Source organism: Episyrphus balteatus, chromosome 3, assembly GCF_945859705.1.
Source record: "Episyrphus balteatus chromosome 3, idEpiBalt1.1, whole genome shotgun sequence".
Taxonomy (NCBI): Eukaryota; Metazoa; Arthropoda; class Insecta; order Diptera; family Syrphidae; genus Episyrphus; species Episyrphus balteatus.
Window position 1 is genome coordinate 14,050,079 of NC_079136.1, and position 20,143 is coordinate 14,070,221.

A 20,143-nucleotide genomic window follows, 5' to 3' on the forward strand; every position below is an offset into this window, starting at 1 on the left:
TATCTCGAGTAGCAGATTTTTTACATTTTTGGTTTGTATGTGTGACAAAAAAATTAAAATAGGTATTAAAATATTAATTTTATTTTTCAAGAATTTCCTGAGAAAGTCGAAATTATAGCAAGAATAAAAGAATTATTTAAAAAAAAGTTATACAATTCGCAAGCTATCTTCACGAAACATGCACAAGGAAGATGCAGATATAGGGCAAAAAAAAAAAGAAAAATGGATTGGATTCTTAAAACAAACGTAAGCAATTCTTTTCTTTATTTTAAATTTAATTTTCATGTATAAACTACACATTTGCATTCTGAAATTTGTTCTAGGACCGAAATTTCAAACAATTTCATAGTCAAAATTTTAAGATAACCGTGAAAAGATGTTATTTTTCTAAACACGTTATATCTTTTGATCTAGAGCACATATAAATTTGATTTAACTTTATTGAGCATGCTGATAGTATTACCTTTCATTTGATATATTACCAATAACGGTACTTGCTCTACACAATATTAAATTGAAAAACTTGAAAAATACCTGTGGAGATCTGTTGCCACCAGTGTAGGAAGTACCATAATATCAGTTTGAAATTTCGTTAGAAGAGAAAAAAATTGATTTTTTTGCTTTTTTTTCATGAAAAGTGATTGGGTTCAAAAAATTCTAGCTCTTTTTGTACACATTGTATAGGCATGGTCGATATAAATATTTTGAGCTGAAAAAATAAGCTTTCAGATGATTTAAAAATTTATTATAGGTTGTCATATAAAAAATATGAATTTAAAGGTGATGGAATAAAAATAAGGTAGATTTATTTTTTTTTTGCAAGAAAAATGATTTTTTTTTTTCTTGCGGAATCCAAAGTTCCACTAACTTTAATTCCCTTCGTTTGTAATTTCAAGTTGATCCTATAAATAATTTAAAATCCGTAAATTGTACAAAAGGAAGTCTCTTGAAATAGTGTTTAACGGTTAAGGCTTTTAAATGCTTTACATAAAAAGAAGTAGATCGAAATAAATAGACAGAAATTTTGAGGAATCTACAATTCTACATAGTGTAATGGATCATCTCATATTTTTTGGTTTATTTTTTAAAATTTGATCTCTGAAAATCGTGTAGTTCATTTATACTCCAGTCAAAGTGGTAATTTCTGGCTTAAGGGAATGATCAACAACCACTCTTAAATGTTACCACCAAAATTGAAGATCATTACCAATTACCATCCTTCTTCAGCCATGCTATGTGTCGCTTTGTTTTAATTAATTTGAAGAACTTCCACAGCTGAGCTGGATTCGAAGTTTGAACAAAAAACCTAGAAAAGAAAAGTGGACTTAGTTCGGAATCTAATTTCGAAAAAAAATCCTCTCTGATTGATTCCCACATTCATCAAGAAGCAGTTAAATAAGAAGGTGCTGTGAAGCAGTGGTGTATTGGGAACCTGTACGGAGAAAAAATGACGCAACAGATAACTTTACTTCTGGTTAGACCAAAAAACAAGCTCAATGGCACACTTAATCACAGTTAAGCAAATGCAAACTTACGCATTGGAATATTAGTTTAAAATATATAAACTCACTGCTGTGACACTCTATTCTTAATATTCTTTATTGCTTCGAAATTACTAGAAATCGCATTTGTTGATTTTATTCATCATTTACCAAAAACTGCAGAAATTTGAAATGGTCTCCGGGAGGAATGACAATTAAGTGATGGAATAGAAATATATTCGCCACTATCAATTGATAATAATTGATAAATACTGAAATTTGGTGCCTTAAAATCTAATTTGGTTGAAAACTGATCAACATTTTAATTGAATTCTTCAATTACCTACATTTCAAATAATAACGGTTGGCATCATTCTTTGTTTTCGATTTTTTTTTGCAAATAAGATATCGAAAGTTATTTTTTAATGGAGTTAAAAGTGTCACCTTAAAATAAGATTATTGCACACATTGAATTTCACCACGGTGATATCCGTTTAGTTCTATATGGTCTGTTTTTTTCGTGTATCAATTGATAGTTGACAATCGCAATAGGGGTAATTAACTCAATTGTTCAGAATTTTGGAATTGATTGCAGTTTTACTCTTTTTAGTAGACGAAATTTGTTTGAGAAATTGAATTGAGCCACAGCCACTTAACCACAACATCCACTCAAATGTTCTTTTTTTTGGAAAGAATGCAACAACTAAGCCACTTATACATAAAATTTTGGAATCTTAGGAGGTAGATCTATTGATGCGATTATGAGTGGGATTGAATTTTTTATTGTCTTGTTTTCTGTGTTCAAATATATTTTTCTGTGTTTGAAGTCAGTTTGTGAGAAAATTGCATTTATCGCCTAAACGATGCAAGATTGTCCTTCACTCTCATATAGTTGTTTTCCTTTAATTGCCTAGACAAAATCTTTTGGCATTAGTAAATGTATGAAATTTAAGCAAAATTTTTTAAATTTTTTTGTTTTGTTCACAAAAATCTTCAATTAAATTTAATCGCGTTTTTGGCTTCCTCTGTCGGGTTTTTAGGCGCGGGTAAAACGTCTGTCATGGGTATTAATGTAATCAGGGCTGTGAGGGCGTCAGGATCCAATTACTTCCAGGTGGTTACCCCAATCCCTAAAAACGAACGCGTAAAAAACGCGTTTTCGGACTCGTCTGTCGGGTGTTTGGGCGCGGTTAAAACGTCTGTCATGGGTGTTTTTATAATAAGGAAGATGAGGGCGTCAAAATCCTATTATTCCCAGGTGGTTACCCTTACTAAATCAATTTTCAGAAAAAATGTACTTTTGATGCACTTTTTCCAAAAGCGCAAACACAAGCTGGCACACGTTCGTTTTCGTCATTACAATGACCGGGACTTATTCTAATATTAAAATAAATCGGTTACCTCTCACGCAAAAAATCTGCTCCCAGCTCTCGGTCTAATATAAATATAAAATACAATCCAGCCGTACCAGAATTATTTTTTTAAGGGAAGGTTCACTATGCAAACCTAAACTATGTCAAGTAAGAAAAGACAGTATGGCGTTTAATTTTGGAGCAGGTTCGCTTTTCATAACTTCAAAACAGGATACCATTTCAAAACAAAAATTTACGTCTTGTATGATTTCCTGATGACATTTTGTATCAATAGTTGTTAGATAAAAAGAAGTCATTCCATTCGTCAGATTCAAGATCAGAGCCATTAAATCTCCTGTTTCCAATATACCATTTTCTAGAATATAACTCGGAGTATCTTTGAGGGCATTAGTCCGGAATAGTTCTGAAATAGTTTCTTTTAGCATTACGTTGAACTCTTATTTAATCAGAACTATTGAAGTGAAAACTTCTTTAGTATCGTAGTGATTTGAAACAAGATGAAACGAAAAAGCGACACGGGTAAAAATTTGACGAAGCTAGATTTTTTTCAATAAGTGAAGGTAAAAAAAACCAATAACTCCAGATTTTGGGTTTTTTTGGGACTTTTTAAATACCGTTTCGTAATCAGTGCGACTAGCTCTACAAAACGTGATAGGTCTCTGTCCGCGTATATTTTAAAACCTCATTTTTGTAACACCGTGTTATGATTGTGCAAAATTTCAATTAATTTCATATTCAAAATTTTGAGATAATGGTGAAAAGATGTTCTTTTTCTAAACACGTTATATCTTTTGATCTAGAGCACATAACAAATTTATTTAACTTTAATACGCATGCTGATAATATTACCTTTCATTTAATATATCACACATAACGGTACGTGCTCTACAAGTTGATGAATAGCCAGCAGTAGAGGAAGTACCGTAATCTCAGTTTGAAATTTCGACATATTTGGCTTTAAAAAATTCTTACTTTTTTTGTAGGCATGTTAAAAATATGATTGAAGCGTCATATGAAAGGTGAAATAATAATGATATAAAATTTATTATAGGTTGTCTTTTAAAAAATGGATTTTATGGCGTTAGAAGAGAAGAGGGATTGATTGTTTTGCTTTTTTTATGAAAACTAATTGGTTTTGTAGTTGTTAGTGGAGTAACTAAAGCTCAAAAATTGGCAATATTAGGGAACCCGGCCGAACAGCTTAGATTTTGATGATCTTTTTTTTCAAACGTCGGTAATTAAAAATACTTTAAAGTCTATAGATTAAAAATTGCAGGTGTTGCCGTTTTGATTTTTTAAATTTAATTGAAGATTTTTGTGAACAAAAACAAATTTTTTTTCAAAAATTTTTCTTAAATTTCATAAATTAATTGATGATAAAAGATTGTCTAGGAAATTCAAGGAAAAAAAATATATGGGAGTAAGGGACAATCTTCCATCGTTCAAGCGATAGATGCAATTTTCTTATTAATTGACTTCAAACACAAAAAAAAATATTTGAACACAACGGCAACACCTACAATATTCAAATATACATTTTTTAAAAGCTAGAAACTTAGTCATGTATGTAAAAATAAAATTAAGTTAATTGAATGAACGGCTTTTGAAAGAATGGTAATTGAACTCAGATTTTTGAAAAAAAAAAATTATTGAAAAAATTTTAACATCTCGTTTTTTAAACTTGGTCGTAATATAAAATGCATTTATTTTCAAATTTTTTTGGCCGCATTTATTATGATTTCAAATTATAAAAGGAAATGTCAATATGTATTACGGTTTATGAAAAAAATTAAAAAGTATTTCATTTTCGAAGAACTTTTTTTAATAAAAGTTTTGAAAAAAAATGTAACTTATTTTTTTTTTAAGTTCAACATCTAAACAAAAAATTATTTTTTATTCATTTAATAACCCTTACTGTTGAAAGTTAAATAGCAAAAATTTTAAGTTCCTATTTACCACAGTCTTTGAGAAAATTAATTATTTCAATGCAAACATTCAGTTTTAATAAAAAAAAACCATTAAAATTGAAGTAATTTTTCATTTTTTTTTTTCAAAAGTGTGATATATTTTACCTTTTTTGCTTCGAAATTCAACTGATAATATTTATGAGCAAAAATTTTTTTTAAATAAATTCATATTTTATTAGAAAAAGTTTGGAAAAAAGTCATTTTAAATTTTTCTACTAACATTTTTTTTTTAATTCTGAGTTTGAGGACCATTTTTTCAAAAAGTCTTGATTAAATTTAGTGGATTTAAATTTAAGAGATAAGAATGAGCTTCTGGCTTTTTTAAAATGTATTTTAAAATATTGTAGGTGTTGCCGTTGTTTTCAAAATATTTTTTTTGTGTTTGAGGTCAGAATGTTAGAAAATTGCATTTATCGCATAAACGATGGAAGATTGTCCCTTACTGACTTTTATATATTTTCCTTAAATTACCTAGAGAATCTTTTGCTATCATTTGTTTTATGAAATTTAAGCAAAAAAATTGGTTTTGTTAAAAAAAAAATTAATTTTAACTTTAAAAAACAATACGGCAACACCGGCAATTTTTAATCTATAGACTTTAAAGTATTTTTAATTACCTACGTTTGAAAAAAAAAATCGTCAAAATCAGAGCTGTTCGGCCGGGTTCCCTAATAATTTGCTTAAGTTACTCTACTATGTAGGGTTATAAAAATTCTCTTTCTCTTTTTGTAGTTGTTGTCTAGACATGGTCACTATAAATATTTTGAGCTGAAACAATAAGCTTTCAGATGGTATAAAATTTATTGTAGGTTGTCATATAAAAAAAATTATGGAATAAAAAAAAGTTATATTTTTTCGATTTTTTTAAAATGATTTTTAGAGCCCCCACACACTGCAAACTTTCTATCGGCCGATAGTTTAGTCGGGTTGGGCTTCTAGTGTGCGTACAGGCAGCTGACTAAACAGTCGGGTCGCTAGGAAATATTTTAGTTTGAAGGCAATTGTGTAGAATTGCACACATGATTTTTTTTTTAATCAAACCAACTTCTTCTATTTGGATTGTGTTTCCTTTTGCTAAAATATTTTTTTTCTTTTTATTTTAACTTAGATCAATTTGCTGATATAAAACTTAACCATAGGTTAGTTGATATGGAGCAAATGATGTTTTACTTTTTCATCTATGTAATTGTCACATAAAAACCTACTTTTAATTGAAATTAAAAGCTTAACTTTCGTATCAATAAACGGGTTTTAAAAGCAAAAACGTGAGACACAGTTTCGAATTTTGTTTTTATATTTTTTTTTTGTATTCGTAGTCCTGTTGGTTTTTTTTTCGTAGGTGCTCAAGGAGTAGATACTCTAGAACGAATAAATAATTCAATAGCCATTAATTTCATTGCAACTATAGCTACCGTCTTTTCATATAGACATCCAATTTTGTCGATGTAGCCCGTCTGCTTGAGCTTGGAAAACAGCAACTTTGAAATCGAAGAGTTTGCCTTAGTGGCGTATAACGTTTGTATGCTTCAGCCCAGGTAATATATAGTTGAATGGCCATAGGTCATGAAGCTCTGCGTGTACCATTTTGTTTTTTCTTCTGGTTGGCTCCTGCTGAACGGATATTGACGTCGTTGTCGTTAGCTAGTTAGTTAGTGAGGTTCTGTTATTTTTTTTTTTTATTGACGTTTCATTGAGAACGAGGAATTAAGTGCTTTAGAAGTGTATTTTTCTGTGTTCAATGTTTCCTCTTTTTTTTTACTTACTCTTATACTCTTCGTATACATCAACTTGTGATTTTCGTTTGAATAGTGTTCAACTGTTCAAGTGTTTGAGCAACAACGACCTCGTTTTTGTATTTTTTTTTAAACACTGCAGTTCTGGTGAGTGCAGTGATTTACATAGCTTATGAAAAAATATTTACAGGGAAAAAATGAGCTAGGATAGGAGAGTCCTTATTGATATTTTGTTGCTGTGTGTGCATAATATCTATCCTTTATGGCTGCGGTTTTCTTTCTCCTTTTTTTTGTATGAAAATGTTAAACGCAATTTTTAATTCAATTTTTACGGCTGCCACGGAAACGTTTTGCATTTTTTTTTTTTGTATCTCAATGGTGGAGCTTGTTTAATTAATTTAATATAAAAAACCAAGGCTGACGGCTAGATATCCTTTTAGTTTAATACCAAAATTAACAATGAATTTCAATTAAAATTATCTGCAATGGCAAAAAGTTTTTGTTTGTTGTTTTTATTTAAAACTTCATAAATTCTTAAAAAGTACAAAACACTAAAATCTATTTTTTTTAGTTAGTTAGGTAGTTCTTCATATTTGTTGTCTGCGATAGGTTGCAGGTCCTGGGTGTCCTTTATGAAGTTTTGTAAAATAGAAGAATAATTACATATTTCTTCTATTTTACGAAAATCTTTTGTCAGCTTTAAGTAAATTTATATGGATCAATACTAAATTTGTGTGTTACTTAATTTTGTCAATTATTTTATTACTGCATTTTGATCAGTTCAACAGAAGTGTTTCCTATCATTAAATTCTCAAATGAATAGATATTAGGCGTTTAAAATAATAAATGGGTCAAGTCAATTTGAAATTTGGGCATTATACAGAACTTTGAGAAGGTTTTCTCAGAAACTATGTAGTTTTCGGAAACAAAATTTCCACAGATCAAAAGATGTAATCTATCTTCAGAATTTTTTTTTCTTTCATTCTATTTCATATAAAACGAAACAATTAATTGAATTCATCAAAATATGTCTGTTTTCTTTTCGGTTTGCATCCAATCTTATTTAACTGAAAAAAAAAAAAAATTATAAAATACACAACTGGGGTCGCACGTACTTGCTCTTAGGTAAAAGTAACTCTAATCTTTTTTTTTTACTTTGGTATGTTTTTTTTTTAGAAACTATTATTCAACACATAAAAACGAAATTTCGGTAAAATTCATCAACCTGTTTTCAAAAAATTGAAATTTTGAATTATTTTTTGAAAAATTTAAAAATGTGTTTTTTGAAAAATTTAAAACTCTTTAATGTAGGTAATGATTGTTGTAATGTTACGGTATACAAATTTTAGTTAAAATCTGCTTCGTCGTTTACGAGAAATTTATAACAGTTCTATGACATGTACCGTTAATAACGATACAAAAAATATTTTTACTTGCGATATAGGTACTATATATCAAGTTATGCATTCGTACAAAAAAAAAGTTAAGATAACATTTTTCCATGACATTACGATGGTAGACAATGCCAAAAAAGTGGGTCCCGGAAGTACGTCTGTCTGTCTGTCTGTCTGTCTGTATAAGGAGCTACAGCCTAAACGGATGGACCGATTAACGTCAAACTTGGTATGTAGCATTATTTGGCGACTCTCCAGAGGGGTTTTTGGAATTAATTTTTTTGGACCAAAAATAACGGTACTTGTCATATACCGATTTTAGTAAAATTGAAATATCTCGAAAACGGCTCTAACGATTTTGTTTAAAAAATTCAAATATTAGTTTTAAGCTAAGGTCTATCTTTCAAGGAAAAATTTTTTTTTTTGAAAATCATTATTAACGGTACCTGCCATAGAACCGTTTTTTTTTTTTCAAATCCGATTATCTCCGAAACTTCTTATTCGATTTAAACTAAACTTTTTGTGAAGAAGCATTTATATAATTTAAATATAAGAAAAAAATTAAATTTTGAAAAAAAATAATTTTTGGATTTTTAAAAAAATTTTGACCATTTTTTTTTGAAAAATCAAATTTTCGGAAACGGGACATTGAATTTTTTTGAAATTTTGTTTTTAGATGTTGATTAGTGATTTCTACAGAATGGCATACCAATTTTATTTTAAAACTTTTTTTCCAAAAAATTATTTATAAAAAATTTGTTTTTTAAAAAACGGCTCTAACGATTTTGAAAATTTTTTTTCTAAAAACGCATTTTAATATATCAATCAAAACTGCATACTTGTTTTGGAGGGCAATTCAATTTCAGATTTTATTTTATTTTTTTAAAAAACGAATTTTATTTTTTTTTCCGAATGTCTATATAAAAAGTCTTAAAATATTTAAGCAACTTTAACTCTAAGAGCAAGTTCGTGCGACCCAGTCGTACATTTTATTTTTATTTCCAAAGGAAGCTGTTATTTGCTACACCACAAAAAAAAAATTTAATCAAAATCGTTAGAGCCGTTAAAAAAAAATAACTTTTCTATTTCTGTTATATGACAGGAACTGTTAGTTTTGGTCAATTTTTTTCAATTTGGGAATCACCCAAAACTGCTAACTACCAAGTTTGAAAAAAAATCGCTCCATTAGTTGAGGCTGTAGCTCGAGGTATTTACAGACAGAATTGACGGACCCACTTTTTTGACATTCTCCATAATCGTAATGTCATGTAAATTTGTTAACTAGAGTTCGATTTTTTTTCCGAATCCTGGACTTGCCCTATAGTGCCTATACACAAGTCAAAATCACATTAGAAATTATAATTATTGTTAAGTGAGGAATAACGTTACATTTACGTTACGAAATACATTTCAAAACACAAAGTTCTTAAAGTACGACTGGGCTCCACTTACTTGAGTCTATTCATCCCACTTCTGAATCTGTAAAAGAGAAATATTGAAAAAAAAAAAAAAACAAATCAATTAAATACTCCCTCTTCTTCCCAAAAAAAAAAAAACATTTTAAGGACACTCTCTGGCAGAAAACAAAATGTTTTATTATTTTTTTCATGTGAATTTTGTTCCTAAGGTTTCATTTTGAGCAACAGTCATTAATCACTATGAATGTTGTTTTTTCTTCCTTCCCTCCCAAATTAATTATGATGGGTCCTCCAAAGGTAAAAAACAAAAAAAAAAAAAAAAAAAAAAAAAAAAAAAAAACCTTAAGCTTCTTAATTTTTACATGCGTTCGTAAGAAGGTATATACCAGAATTTATTGTAACTTTGTGTTATTCAATTTATCAATTTTCCCCTATAATCCTATTAAGTCTGAGAACATTATTATTATTATTATATAAGTCGAACCTAAAAGTTTGGGTTATAATGAGATTGGAGGTTCAGTTCAAATAATAATTTTGGGTATAGGAAAATTAACAATATTCTCTAAGGGCATAACAGAAAGAATCAAAAAATAGCAAAAACATAAACAGGTCGTATCATGTAGCACGAGTAAGTATGTGTATGTAGGGACTTTTCGATATAAAATCGATTTAATTCATCAATTTAAGTGATTTCCATTTCTGAGAGAGAAAAATGATGTGTTTCTGTTTTGTTGTTGTGTTTTGTTTGGTCCTTTTTATTTTTAAGATGAAATATATTAGTTATATTATTTTTTTGTATTGGGTCTTTTTTGTTTGCTTTTAGTAAAGAGATTCCTATAACTGATTTATGTTAAAAGGGTATGTTTTTTTTTTTTTTCATTCTTTCTTTAGGGCAAGATGAATCATTATATTGATTTGTGGTTTTTATGGTTCCGATAAATAATGTGGGTTTGATCTATTTCTTTTGAATGGCTTAGATGTGGGTATGTTTCCTTTTATTTTTTTCTAAAGAGAAAATAAATTACTGAAAAAAACAGAGTGGTTGTGGTATCTATTGGATGGTTTCATGTTTTTTTTTTTTTTAAACTTTTTACGTTGCAAACTTTTGCATTAAACAATGAAATAAGTTCGATACACAACAAGTAACCAATTTCTTTTTAGAACTATAAAACCGATTGAATTGAATAGGTATAACTAGAAAACAGACATGAAACGTTGACGAAAGTTGAAGAGAAATCCGAGCATGTATTGTGTGCTTGGGTTGTGTACAAAAATTTCAATCCATTCAAACGGTCTCAAATGTCTGAAAATCCAGCGAATTAGTGTTACGACAGATTGTTGTGTGCTTTTTGCTGTTCAGGCGGGATAACCCTTGTCGGATCGCTAACGAGTTTTTTTTACGTGATAACGTCTTATAAATCGATGAACCATGGCAGCCACCACAAAAAAGTGACGCCATTTTCTAACGTTACACTCTCGCACTTTCGCACAAAAATTTCAATTAAAAATTAAAAATAAACTATTAGAGATACAAAAATCTTCTATAGCTTATTTGAAAAATAATAACCTAAAGCTTAATCCAAATGAAGGATTTTTAAAAATTCTGTCATTTAATAGGGTAAACAGGGGTAAAACGGAAAGATGAAATTTGGGCTAAAATCTAAACGCAAAGTTGTAGAGAATTAATTTTTTTTCTATAGATAGATGAGATTAATTTAAGAATAACTGCATTTAAAAAATAATTCTAAAAATTTTTAAAACTAAGCTATAAAGTTTTGTTTGAATGTTGTACACGGGTTGGGGCTATGACAAAATGATGATTTTGGGTAAAGGAAATTTTTTGACAATTCTAAAGAAGCCAAGCGAAAGACGAGAAAAAAAATTAGGCATCTGATACAAATTTTTTTCTAACACTCTGTGTTTCGAAATATGAATTTTTGAAAAACACCTTGTTTTTTAGGGGTATTTTTGGGTAGTTTTTGTTTTTTAGCTTTTTTTTGGAGCGTTCGAAAAATCTCAAACTTATAGGACATGTAGGTTTTGGCTTTATGCATACATGTGCAAGAATTTGGAATTTAGTGAGTTTTGACTGAATAACGCAAGAAACAAGTTTCTAAAAAACACGTTTTTTGACCGTTTTTAATCGATTTTCATCGTTTTTTATTTGTATCTTTTTTTCTTTAATAGATACATTTTCGTAAACACAATTTTGAGATAACGGTAAAATAAAATTTTAGAATTCAACAGGTTATAACTTTTGACGAAGAGCAGATAGAAATTTTATTAAACTTTTATGAGCATCCTGATACAATGACCTTTCATTTGGTATATCAAACATAACGGTAGACTAACTACAAGCTACACAATGTTAAATCAAGAAACTTGCGAAAAACCTCAAAACACCAGTGGAGATCTGTTGCCCCCAGAACAGCCACCAGTGTGGGAAGTACCGTAATCTCAGTCTGGAAATTCGACATGGTTGACTTTAAAAAATTCTTACTTCTCTTGTAGGTATCTTTGAAATGAGATTGATACGTCATATCAAAGGTGAAATAATAAGCTTTCACATGGTATATATTTTTAATAGGTTGTCAAACAAAAAAAAATTGATTCAGTAACCTGAGAACATAAAAATAAATATTTTGTTTGCTTTTTTTAATGAAATTTGATCGAGTTAAAAAAATTCTAGCTCTTTTTGTAGATGTCTCATAGACCTGATCGATATATGTATATATTTTAAGTTAAGACAATAAGCTTTCAGATGGTATAGGTTGTTAGGAAAAAAATGGAATTAATGACGTGAGAAGATAAAAATTCATGTTTTTTTTTATGAAAATGATTGTTTTCAAAAAATTATTTTTATACTTTTTGCGCATTGTAAACATTTAAAAATGGTTTTATTCTTAAGAAAAAATACTTGGCTTTTTTTTTTTAAGCTTTTAAAATAAAAAAATTAATATAATGAGAAAATAAAAAAGTTATTTTTTTTTTACCTTTTTCTTGTAAATTATGATTGTTTGAAAAAAGTAAACGCTTCAATTGACTTATTTTAAACAAAAGCACACAACCTGTTTTCTGACGACGTTATAACGTAAAATCATCATCCGTAAACCGGCTTTACAGACAACCTCTTTTTTTTTTAAATCTGGGAATCTGGAAACTGTATAAAAAGAAGTTAAATAAAGTAGGTACGTCTACGGCCCCCGGCCGACAGCTCTGGTAAATTGCCATATATAATCACGACTCCTGGCGGTACGTCAAACAGCAAGCAATAGCTCTGGTTGATCTGTTTTTACTAGCACAATGCCTGGTGGCACGTAGGACTATTTTAACTTTGAACAGTTTAATTCTGATAAAAGGTTAGAACTAAGAATTATGTCGCGAGGGTTTTCGGCTCGATTTTTAACGCCCGAAATTCGAGTTGGCTCGTTAACAAGCTGAGTAAGGAGGTTTAAGTCAGCAAAGATCTCTATTCCTGGCTTTGTACTCTGTTTGGGCTAAATGAAAAAGCTTCAAGCTCGGAATAAAATTTAAAAAATTCAGCTAAGGTATAAAAGGTTCAAAACTGCAACTTTAATTGAGGCAAACCACCATCAAAAAGATCGAATCGTTCCAAGATTGATTTTACCAAAGATTCGGTCTTTTCTATCAATCGTTCTTTCGTTCATTTAATCGAAACCATTTCTTTTTCACTCATTTCGTTCTGACAAATGAGAGAAAAAACAAGAAATCGCGTATAACCTGAAATATTAAAATTTTAATGCAACCATATAAAACAATTTTTCGTTTATATTTTCTATGAGAGTTTTTTAAAAATTTAATTATCTCCGCTTTTTTTTTTGAAAATATATTTTTTAAAAATTTTAACGGTAAATTTGATTATTAGTAAGGCATTATGTCTCCGCCAAGTTCAAAACGTCGAAATAGATACATCAAAAACAAAAAGAAGTCAAGGTCAGATATTCGATAGAAATTCAAAATCGAATCCGATTCAATTCAAACTCTGAACCTGCTTATATAAACTTGTATCAGTTGTATGCATGGAATCGAAATGATGATTGAGAATGAATGGAATGAACGAAATCCGAGTTCTAAGAGATTTTTTAGATGATTTTTGATTGTGAACGATTTGGATGAACTAAACGTTCTTTTCCACTTCGTGGTTTTTGATTGTAAACGATTTGGATGAACGAAACGTACTTTTCTACTTCGTACTTTCTTATTTTATGAACGAGATTGATATAAGGATTGATTGATTTGGTTTATAGTGATTGCAATCACTCAGAATTTTCGGTGAACGGGTCAAAAAGACCGAATCAATCACGATTGACACAGCTCTAGAAGCTGCCCTCGTATATTTTATTATCTAAGTCCACTGTAGAATGATTCCCTATTAGGTACTATCTCTAACCCAAAGAGTTATTTAAAGAATATAAGTTGCTAACTACGTTTTTCCTTCTAGTCGAAACATGGAATAATTACATTTTATTTATTTAATTTACTCCCACTCTCTGTCAAAAGAGATTTTTTTTATGAAAATTTCCTTTTTTCTTCTGAATTTTGTGTGTAAATGTGTGGGTTTAAAAAATGATTTTCCCCAAAAGATGAAATAAAATTCATAAAATTGTATATATTCAATTTCACAGACGATTATCATTTACTCGTTACCAATTTTTTGTTGTTTTTTTCTTCTTTCTTTTCAGATGAAATGTCTTTGATGTTAATGAGTTCTTTGGATGAATCATCAACCTAACAGAGAGAGAGAGGAGATAGCAAAAATCGTTTTTGGAAATTTGCCAAAAAAATATTTCTTCCAAAGATTGATTGAGTTTGAATTTTGATTTTTTTTTGTTAAAATTTTCAAAATTATAAAATGCAAACTGCTGTCGATTGTAATGGCAGCAATACCACAACTACAACAACAACTACATCCAATAACAGCAGCAATACCATCGACAATAGTCACCATCAACCGCAACAGCAGCAACAACACCTACAACAGCCATTGCAACAGCCCGAAAGTATTCTGATCAATCGCCTTTTAGCCGGAAAAATACCCAACAGTAACAGTGGCAACAGTACGATTATAAATAGCCAACAAGCCAACTACAGTTATGATTCGTCCGTCACTGTTACTGGCTCTGCATCAGCCGCTACTAACGCCGTTGTCGCTTCCTCAAACAAAGTGCGTGAAGAATTTATATTGGGAAGTCCATCGAAGGACTCAACAACGAAATCAAAGCCTTTGTCACAATTCACAAAAAATACGCCACCAACCATCACAACAACTGGACAAGTGCAATCCCAATCGGTGACAGCAACAACACCAACTTCTAATTCACAATACAACAGCTGCAATAGTAGTCCAGCATCGACACCAATTGCAGCAGCAGCAGCTGCAACATCTCAAACGTCATTAGGAACAACGACCTCGTCTACGTTGTCGTCCTCTTTGACGACACAAAATCCAATTCGTAGTGAATCGTATACGAATGTGGGATCAAAAACAGCAACAACAACAACAACTACACAAATAAATACAACAACAACAACAACAACAACAAATGCTGTCGGAAGCAGGAGCAAATACGATGAATTGCTCGAGTGGAAGGACATGCCCAAATATCTACAGTTCAATCCGTACGTTCTTAATGGATACCGTCCATTGACAACGGCCAAAGGATGTTTATTGAGCTTGTTCTACTGGCACAACGAAACTATTAACATACTGACGCACGGTGAGTAAAAAAAAAAAACAAAAATATTTCTGTTTCAATAAAAATATACAAATAATGTATATTTTTTGAATTTTTTTTGTCTGCATCTATAATATCAATACATTTTATATGTGTGGGTGGAGAGGTCTTCTTCTGTTGAATTCAATTGATTCAATTGATAGGAAAAGGAAGGATGTTATTTTATTTCCGAAATGGAAAATTTCGATTTTATAAAATTTTTAAATTAAAAAATTATTAACTTTAACTTTTTTTTTTAACGACCCATTTCGTTGAATCATCGGTGATTTAATATGCCTTTAAACTGTGAAAAGCCGCTATCAAAAATCTTTATATTGAATGTCAGTTCAATATGGCTTGGTATTTTTAATTAAGATGGATTTTTGCGCATTAAAAAGTATAAAACAAAAAGTTACACATACGCCACAGTGACCTCTTAAATTGTCACTTGGTAAATGAATACAAAATGTCAAGAAGTATTCAATTTTACTTTTGAGAACTAAAATTTTATCAACCTTCAAAATAAGGGACACCCTAATGCTGATAAATAATAGCTAACAAGTGTTAAATTTAATTTCTTATTTGGGAAATCAACTTCATCTCAGCTCCAAACACCTTCTTAATCCGAATTCTTAACTGTGTGTATTCCCTTTCACTCAATCATTGTCCTTTTTTGTAACTTTATCCAATACCTTACCACCTGAGTTGACAATTTTCTTAGAATTGCGTCTCTATCCTCTCAAACTGTCAAATCAAATCAACATTGCCATTGCTTCAACTACCTTAATACAACCTGATCCCATGTTCTCAATCTGAAGTTTTCATTCTCCTTCCCGTTTTCATTGCTGCCCTAACTTATACAATACCATCGACTTTGATAGCTTGGTCCCTTACTTTTCTAATCAATCAATTGCCGGTCGCTATTTTCTCCCTTCAAGTTCGTCTTCATATTTCTTAAGTTAAGGAGATAAACATGAATCGGTTTGGGTTGATGTTATAACTAGAACCAATGTAATAGAGTTTATATATTGAGAAGGCTTGTCAGGTTAAAGGTAATTTTTGAATAAACTAAACCTTCAAAGGAATTATAAGAAATAAATAGCAATTTTGAGGTTAAGGTTTATCATGAAAAAAATTAGTAACGGATGATAACAAAAGAGTTAGAAAAAATCACAAATTAAAGTTGTTCTTCGTTTTAACTTTTGTAAATTTAATAACCATCTTACTTCTGTCATCATTTTAATAAGAGTTTCATTTTATATGAAATAAATTGCTCTTTTTAAACTAAGATGAACAACGAAAAAGTAACATAAAGATGTCAACACACAAAAAATCTACAAAAAAAAAAAACAACAAAGAAAACATAATCAACTTGAAGCTTTTTTGTTCCAAAAAATGATGTCTCATTCGAATATTAAAAAAAACAGGGTGTTTTTTTAGGAATTCCAAATATTATTTGTGACCAGGGTTTTAAACTATGAATTAAAAAAAAATGCATTTAATGCATTTAAAAAAAAATATTTATTACAACTGAAAAAATATTTGCATTAAAAAAAATATTTATTGCAACTAAGAATATTTTTCATTCAAAAAAATGTTATTATTGAATATTTTTTTTTCAGTGCACAAAATTTCTTATTTGTGATAACTTTTTTTTCAATTCAAAATATTTTTTTTAATGGAAATATTTTTCAGTTGCAATAAATTTGTGTTTTAATGCAATTGTTTTTTATTTGCAAAAATATTTTATTATTTTATTAAAAATTAAGTGATTTCTTAAAACCTTTTGTTTGTGACTAATGAGCTTTTATTCATTAAACGTGTTTCTTAGAATCAATTTCAATTTTAACTTGCTGTTTGAAGCAGGCGTTAACAATCAAAACGGGTCTAAATGCACTTTTTTCAATATATTGAGTGTGATATACCAAAATTTGCGCGTTTAAGAGAACTATCAGATGGTGAAAAAAATTTATTTCAAAACGAGACCATTCTGAAGTAATTATTATTTTTATTTTCAGTTTGGTTTCAAAACGAGCCTAAATATTATTTTTCTAATAATCAAAACGATTCTATCTTTCGTACAAAATTATATTTATTTTTAAAACGGCTCCATTTTTCCCTTAACTAAATAAAATATATACGATTGTTTTAATGTGTTAAATTCATTTGTGAATAATATTAAAGGATGTTTGTTAAGACCCACAGTACATTCAGATGCAGAAAAGCTACCAGAGAAGAAGCCATACGTTTTTGTGAACTTTTTTATAACTTGAAAACAAAAATTGAGCAAGATGCGTTTATTTTAGCTTACACTAAGTGTATCAAGCCGAAGAAGAACTCCTTAAATAAACGGAGCGCTGTTATCAAGTTTTTTATGAGAACATCAGAAAAACATTTGCGCAGAGTTTGCCAGAAGATGTTTTGTGGACTTCTGAATATTGGTCGCAGGAGAGTTGAAACAATATGCAAGACACACTTGGAAACTTGAGAGACGAGGAGGAGATATGAAAACATCAAAGTTTGCTGGCAGAAAACAAAATATAATTGCTTTCATAAGCAACTTCAAAACACTTGAAATACATTATTGCCGAGCCAAAAATAAAAGTCGCCAGTATCTTCCCAGCACCTTAAGGATTTCAAAAATGTACAAAATGTATTTGAACGCACATTCAACAGACGATCTACCTGTCAAGCAATCTTACTTCCGTTTTGTTTTCAACCACAATTTCAACTTGGGTTTCAAGTCACCATCTCAAGACCAATGCTCGGAGTGCATTCGAAAAAAATATCAGATAAAAATCGAAAAAAATTCCGACCGGAAAGCAGAATTGATGATTGAACTCACTCTACACAAAAGAAAAGCAAAAGCATTTTTTGATTTGCTCAAGGAAAGTCTACCGGATCTTCTCACTATTTCCTTTGATTGCCAAAAAAATATGGTACTACCTAAGGTGCAAGATCAAGCTGCGTACTACAGCCGCCAGATCAATTTGTTTAACTTTGGAATTGTAAAAGGATGTTCCAAGGCAAGGCTCACAAAGGAAAATATTAATTTATATGTTTGGCTAGAGCATGAGAGAAAAAATGTTCAAACGAAATAGCGTCTGCTGTTTATAATACTCTTTGTAAAATTGATATCCAAGGAAAAAATGTGGTTCGTCTTTGCGCTGATGGTTAGAAATCCTCCTTCCAGAAAAATATCCCGAAATTTTTTTTGAGCATGGAACTGTTAAAAAACTTGGATCTGTGGAGTGTCCAGTTATGGACTAGAAAGCGGCTGCCCAAGAAAATTTGAAGCCAACTAATAAATGACATTTTAAGTTCAAGCCAACTAAACGCTTTATAATAACAAAAACTTGTGGCGTTATAAGAACGAGAGGTGAGATGATCTACAAATCTGACGTTGGAGTTTCAAGGTCAATCGCGCGCCCGGGTAAAAGAGTTGATATGATGGATCTAAGACCATTGGCTTCAGGAGTTCCTCTTTCAGAAGCCAAAAAGAATGATGTCAACAAACTTCTCAAACACCATTGTGGAGAAAAATGGAGAGAAATCGACGAATTAAAATTTTACGAGGAAATTATCGACACTGAAGTGTTGGAAGATGTTGAGGATGAACCAGAGCCAGATGGAGTCTGTGAGTTTCTAGAAGAAACTCAGTATTGCTGCGTTTAGTCGCTTTCTAAAACATAAAGTTCCAAAGTTCAAATAAAAAAACATAATTGCTGTGAATTATTTTTATGCATACATATAAGGTTTTAAAGAAAATGTATTATTTATTTATTTTATTTCTTATTATTTATCATTTATATTAAAGCTTTTAAAAAAGTTGTATTGAATACCAATAAAACAAAACTTTTCGTTCCTTAATTTTTATCTTTTTTTAGAATCAAAAAGGTACCTACTATTTAAAAAACTTGTTTTCAAAATGCGCTAAATAAGTTTTTAACAAACAAAACTGCCTAAAAAAAAAATCCTTTCGTTACAGGACGAAAATAAAATATCCTTTGATACTTTTTTCTAGTCAATCTTTTACAAAAAGCGTCAACCAGTCACACAAAATTTACTGCGTTGAATTATCTTGAATATTTTAGAAGCTACAGGTTTTCGCCCTTTTACTCGGTTTCATGTTCCAATTTTTTAGCCCCTAATTAACGCCATAGTTGTTTTAGATATTAAAGAACTTCAATTATTGAACTTAAAGAAGTTAGATGATACTGTGACTTTGGAAAACTATTCTTTAATAATAATTTGCAAAAGCCAAGAACCTAAAAATGATTTCGAAAAAATTCTTCAAAAATAATTTATCGAAAATACAATTCGTCGAATGACAAAGAAGAACTATTATTGCATAAAATTGATGACAGAGGAAGTTTGCCATCAATTTCATAGTTATTTTGTCAAATAGTGATACAGCGAATTGTTTTTGGGTAAATTGTTTTTCGATGAAAATTTTTCGAGAAATTACTATTCAAAGAATTACCATTCGAAGAATTTTTGTTCGATAAATTGTTTTTTTTTTCTGTGACTTGTAATTCGGTGAATTAATTTTCTAGCGACCTCTCTGAAAAACCTTGTTGATTTTTTGAACAGGTTCGTTAAGAAGAGTAATACAAGCACTAAAAAAGCTATTAGTTAAAATTCTTAGATTCAATAAGATTTTAAATATTTATCGAAATGTAGAATTAATTACAATTCTCTTTCTATCATGTAAAATACATATCTCATAAAGCGAAAAATTCAGTTGGGTTACTATAAAGCTAACAACTGCTTTTAACTTTGGTTTTCTTGCCTCTTGATTCTGATGTCTAAGACATTGCTTGGCTTAAACTTTGTCAATTAACGGTGTTACAAAAATGAGGTTTCAAAATATACGCGGGCGGAGACCTATCAGGTTTTGTAGAGCTAGTCGCACTGAATACGAAACGGTACTTGAAAATCCCCTAACACCCCCAAAATCTGGAGTTACGGGCAAAAAACGGTTTTTTGGACCTTTACCCATTGAAAAAATTCTAGCTTCGTCAATTTTATACCCATTTTTT

The 20,143-nt window shown here is 30.0% G+C and overlaps 1 protein-coding gene across 1 annotated transcript in view; it reads left to right on the forward strand.

The window, feature by feature from the left end:
• Window positions 1-20,143, forward strand: part of LOC129913378 (uncharacterized) — a 123,660-nt gene that overhangs the window by 47,013 nt on the left and 56,504 nt on the right. The window contains exon 2 of the mRNA XM_055992005.1: window positions 14,070-15,104. Within this exon, the coding sequence (XP_055847980.1) occupies window positions 14,240-15,104 (865 nt within the window). The 5' untranslated portion in view covers window positions 14,070-14,239. The remainder of the gene's footprint in view (window positions 1-14,069; window positions 15,105-20,143) is intronic.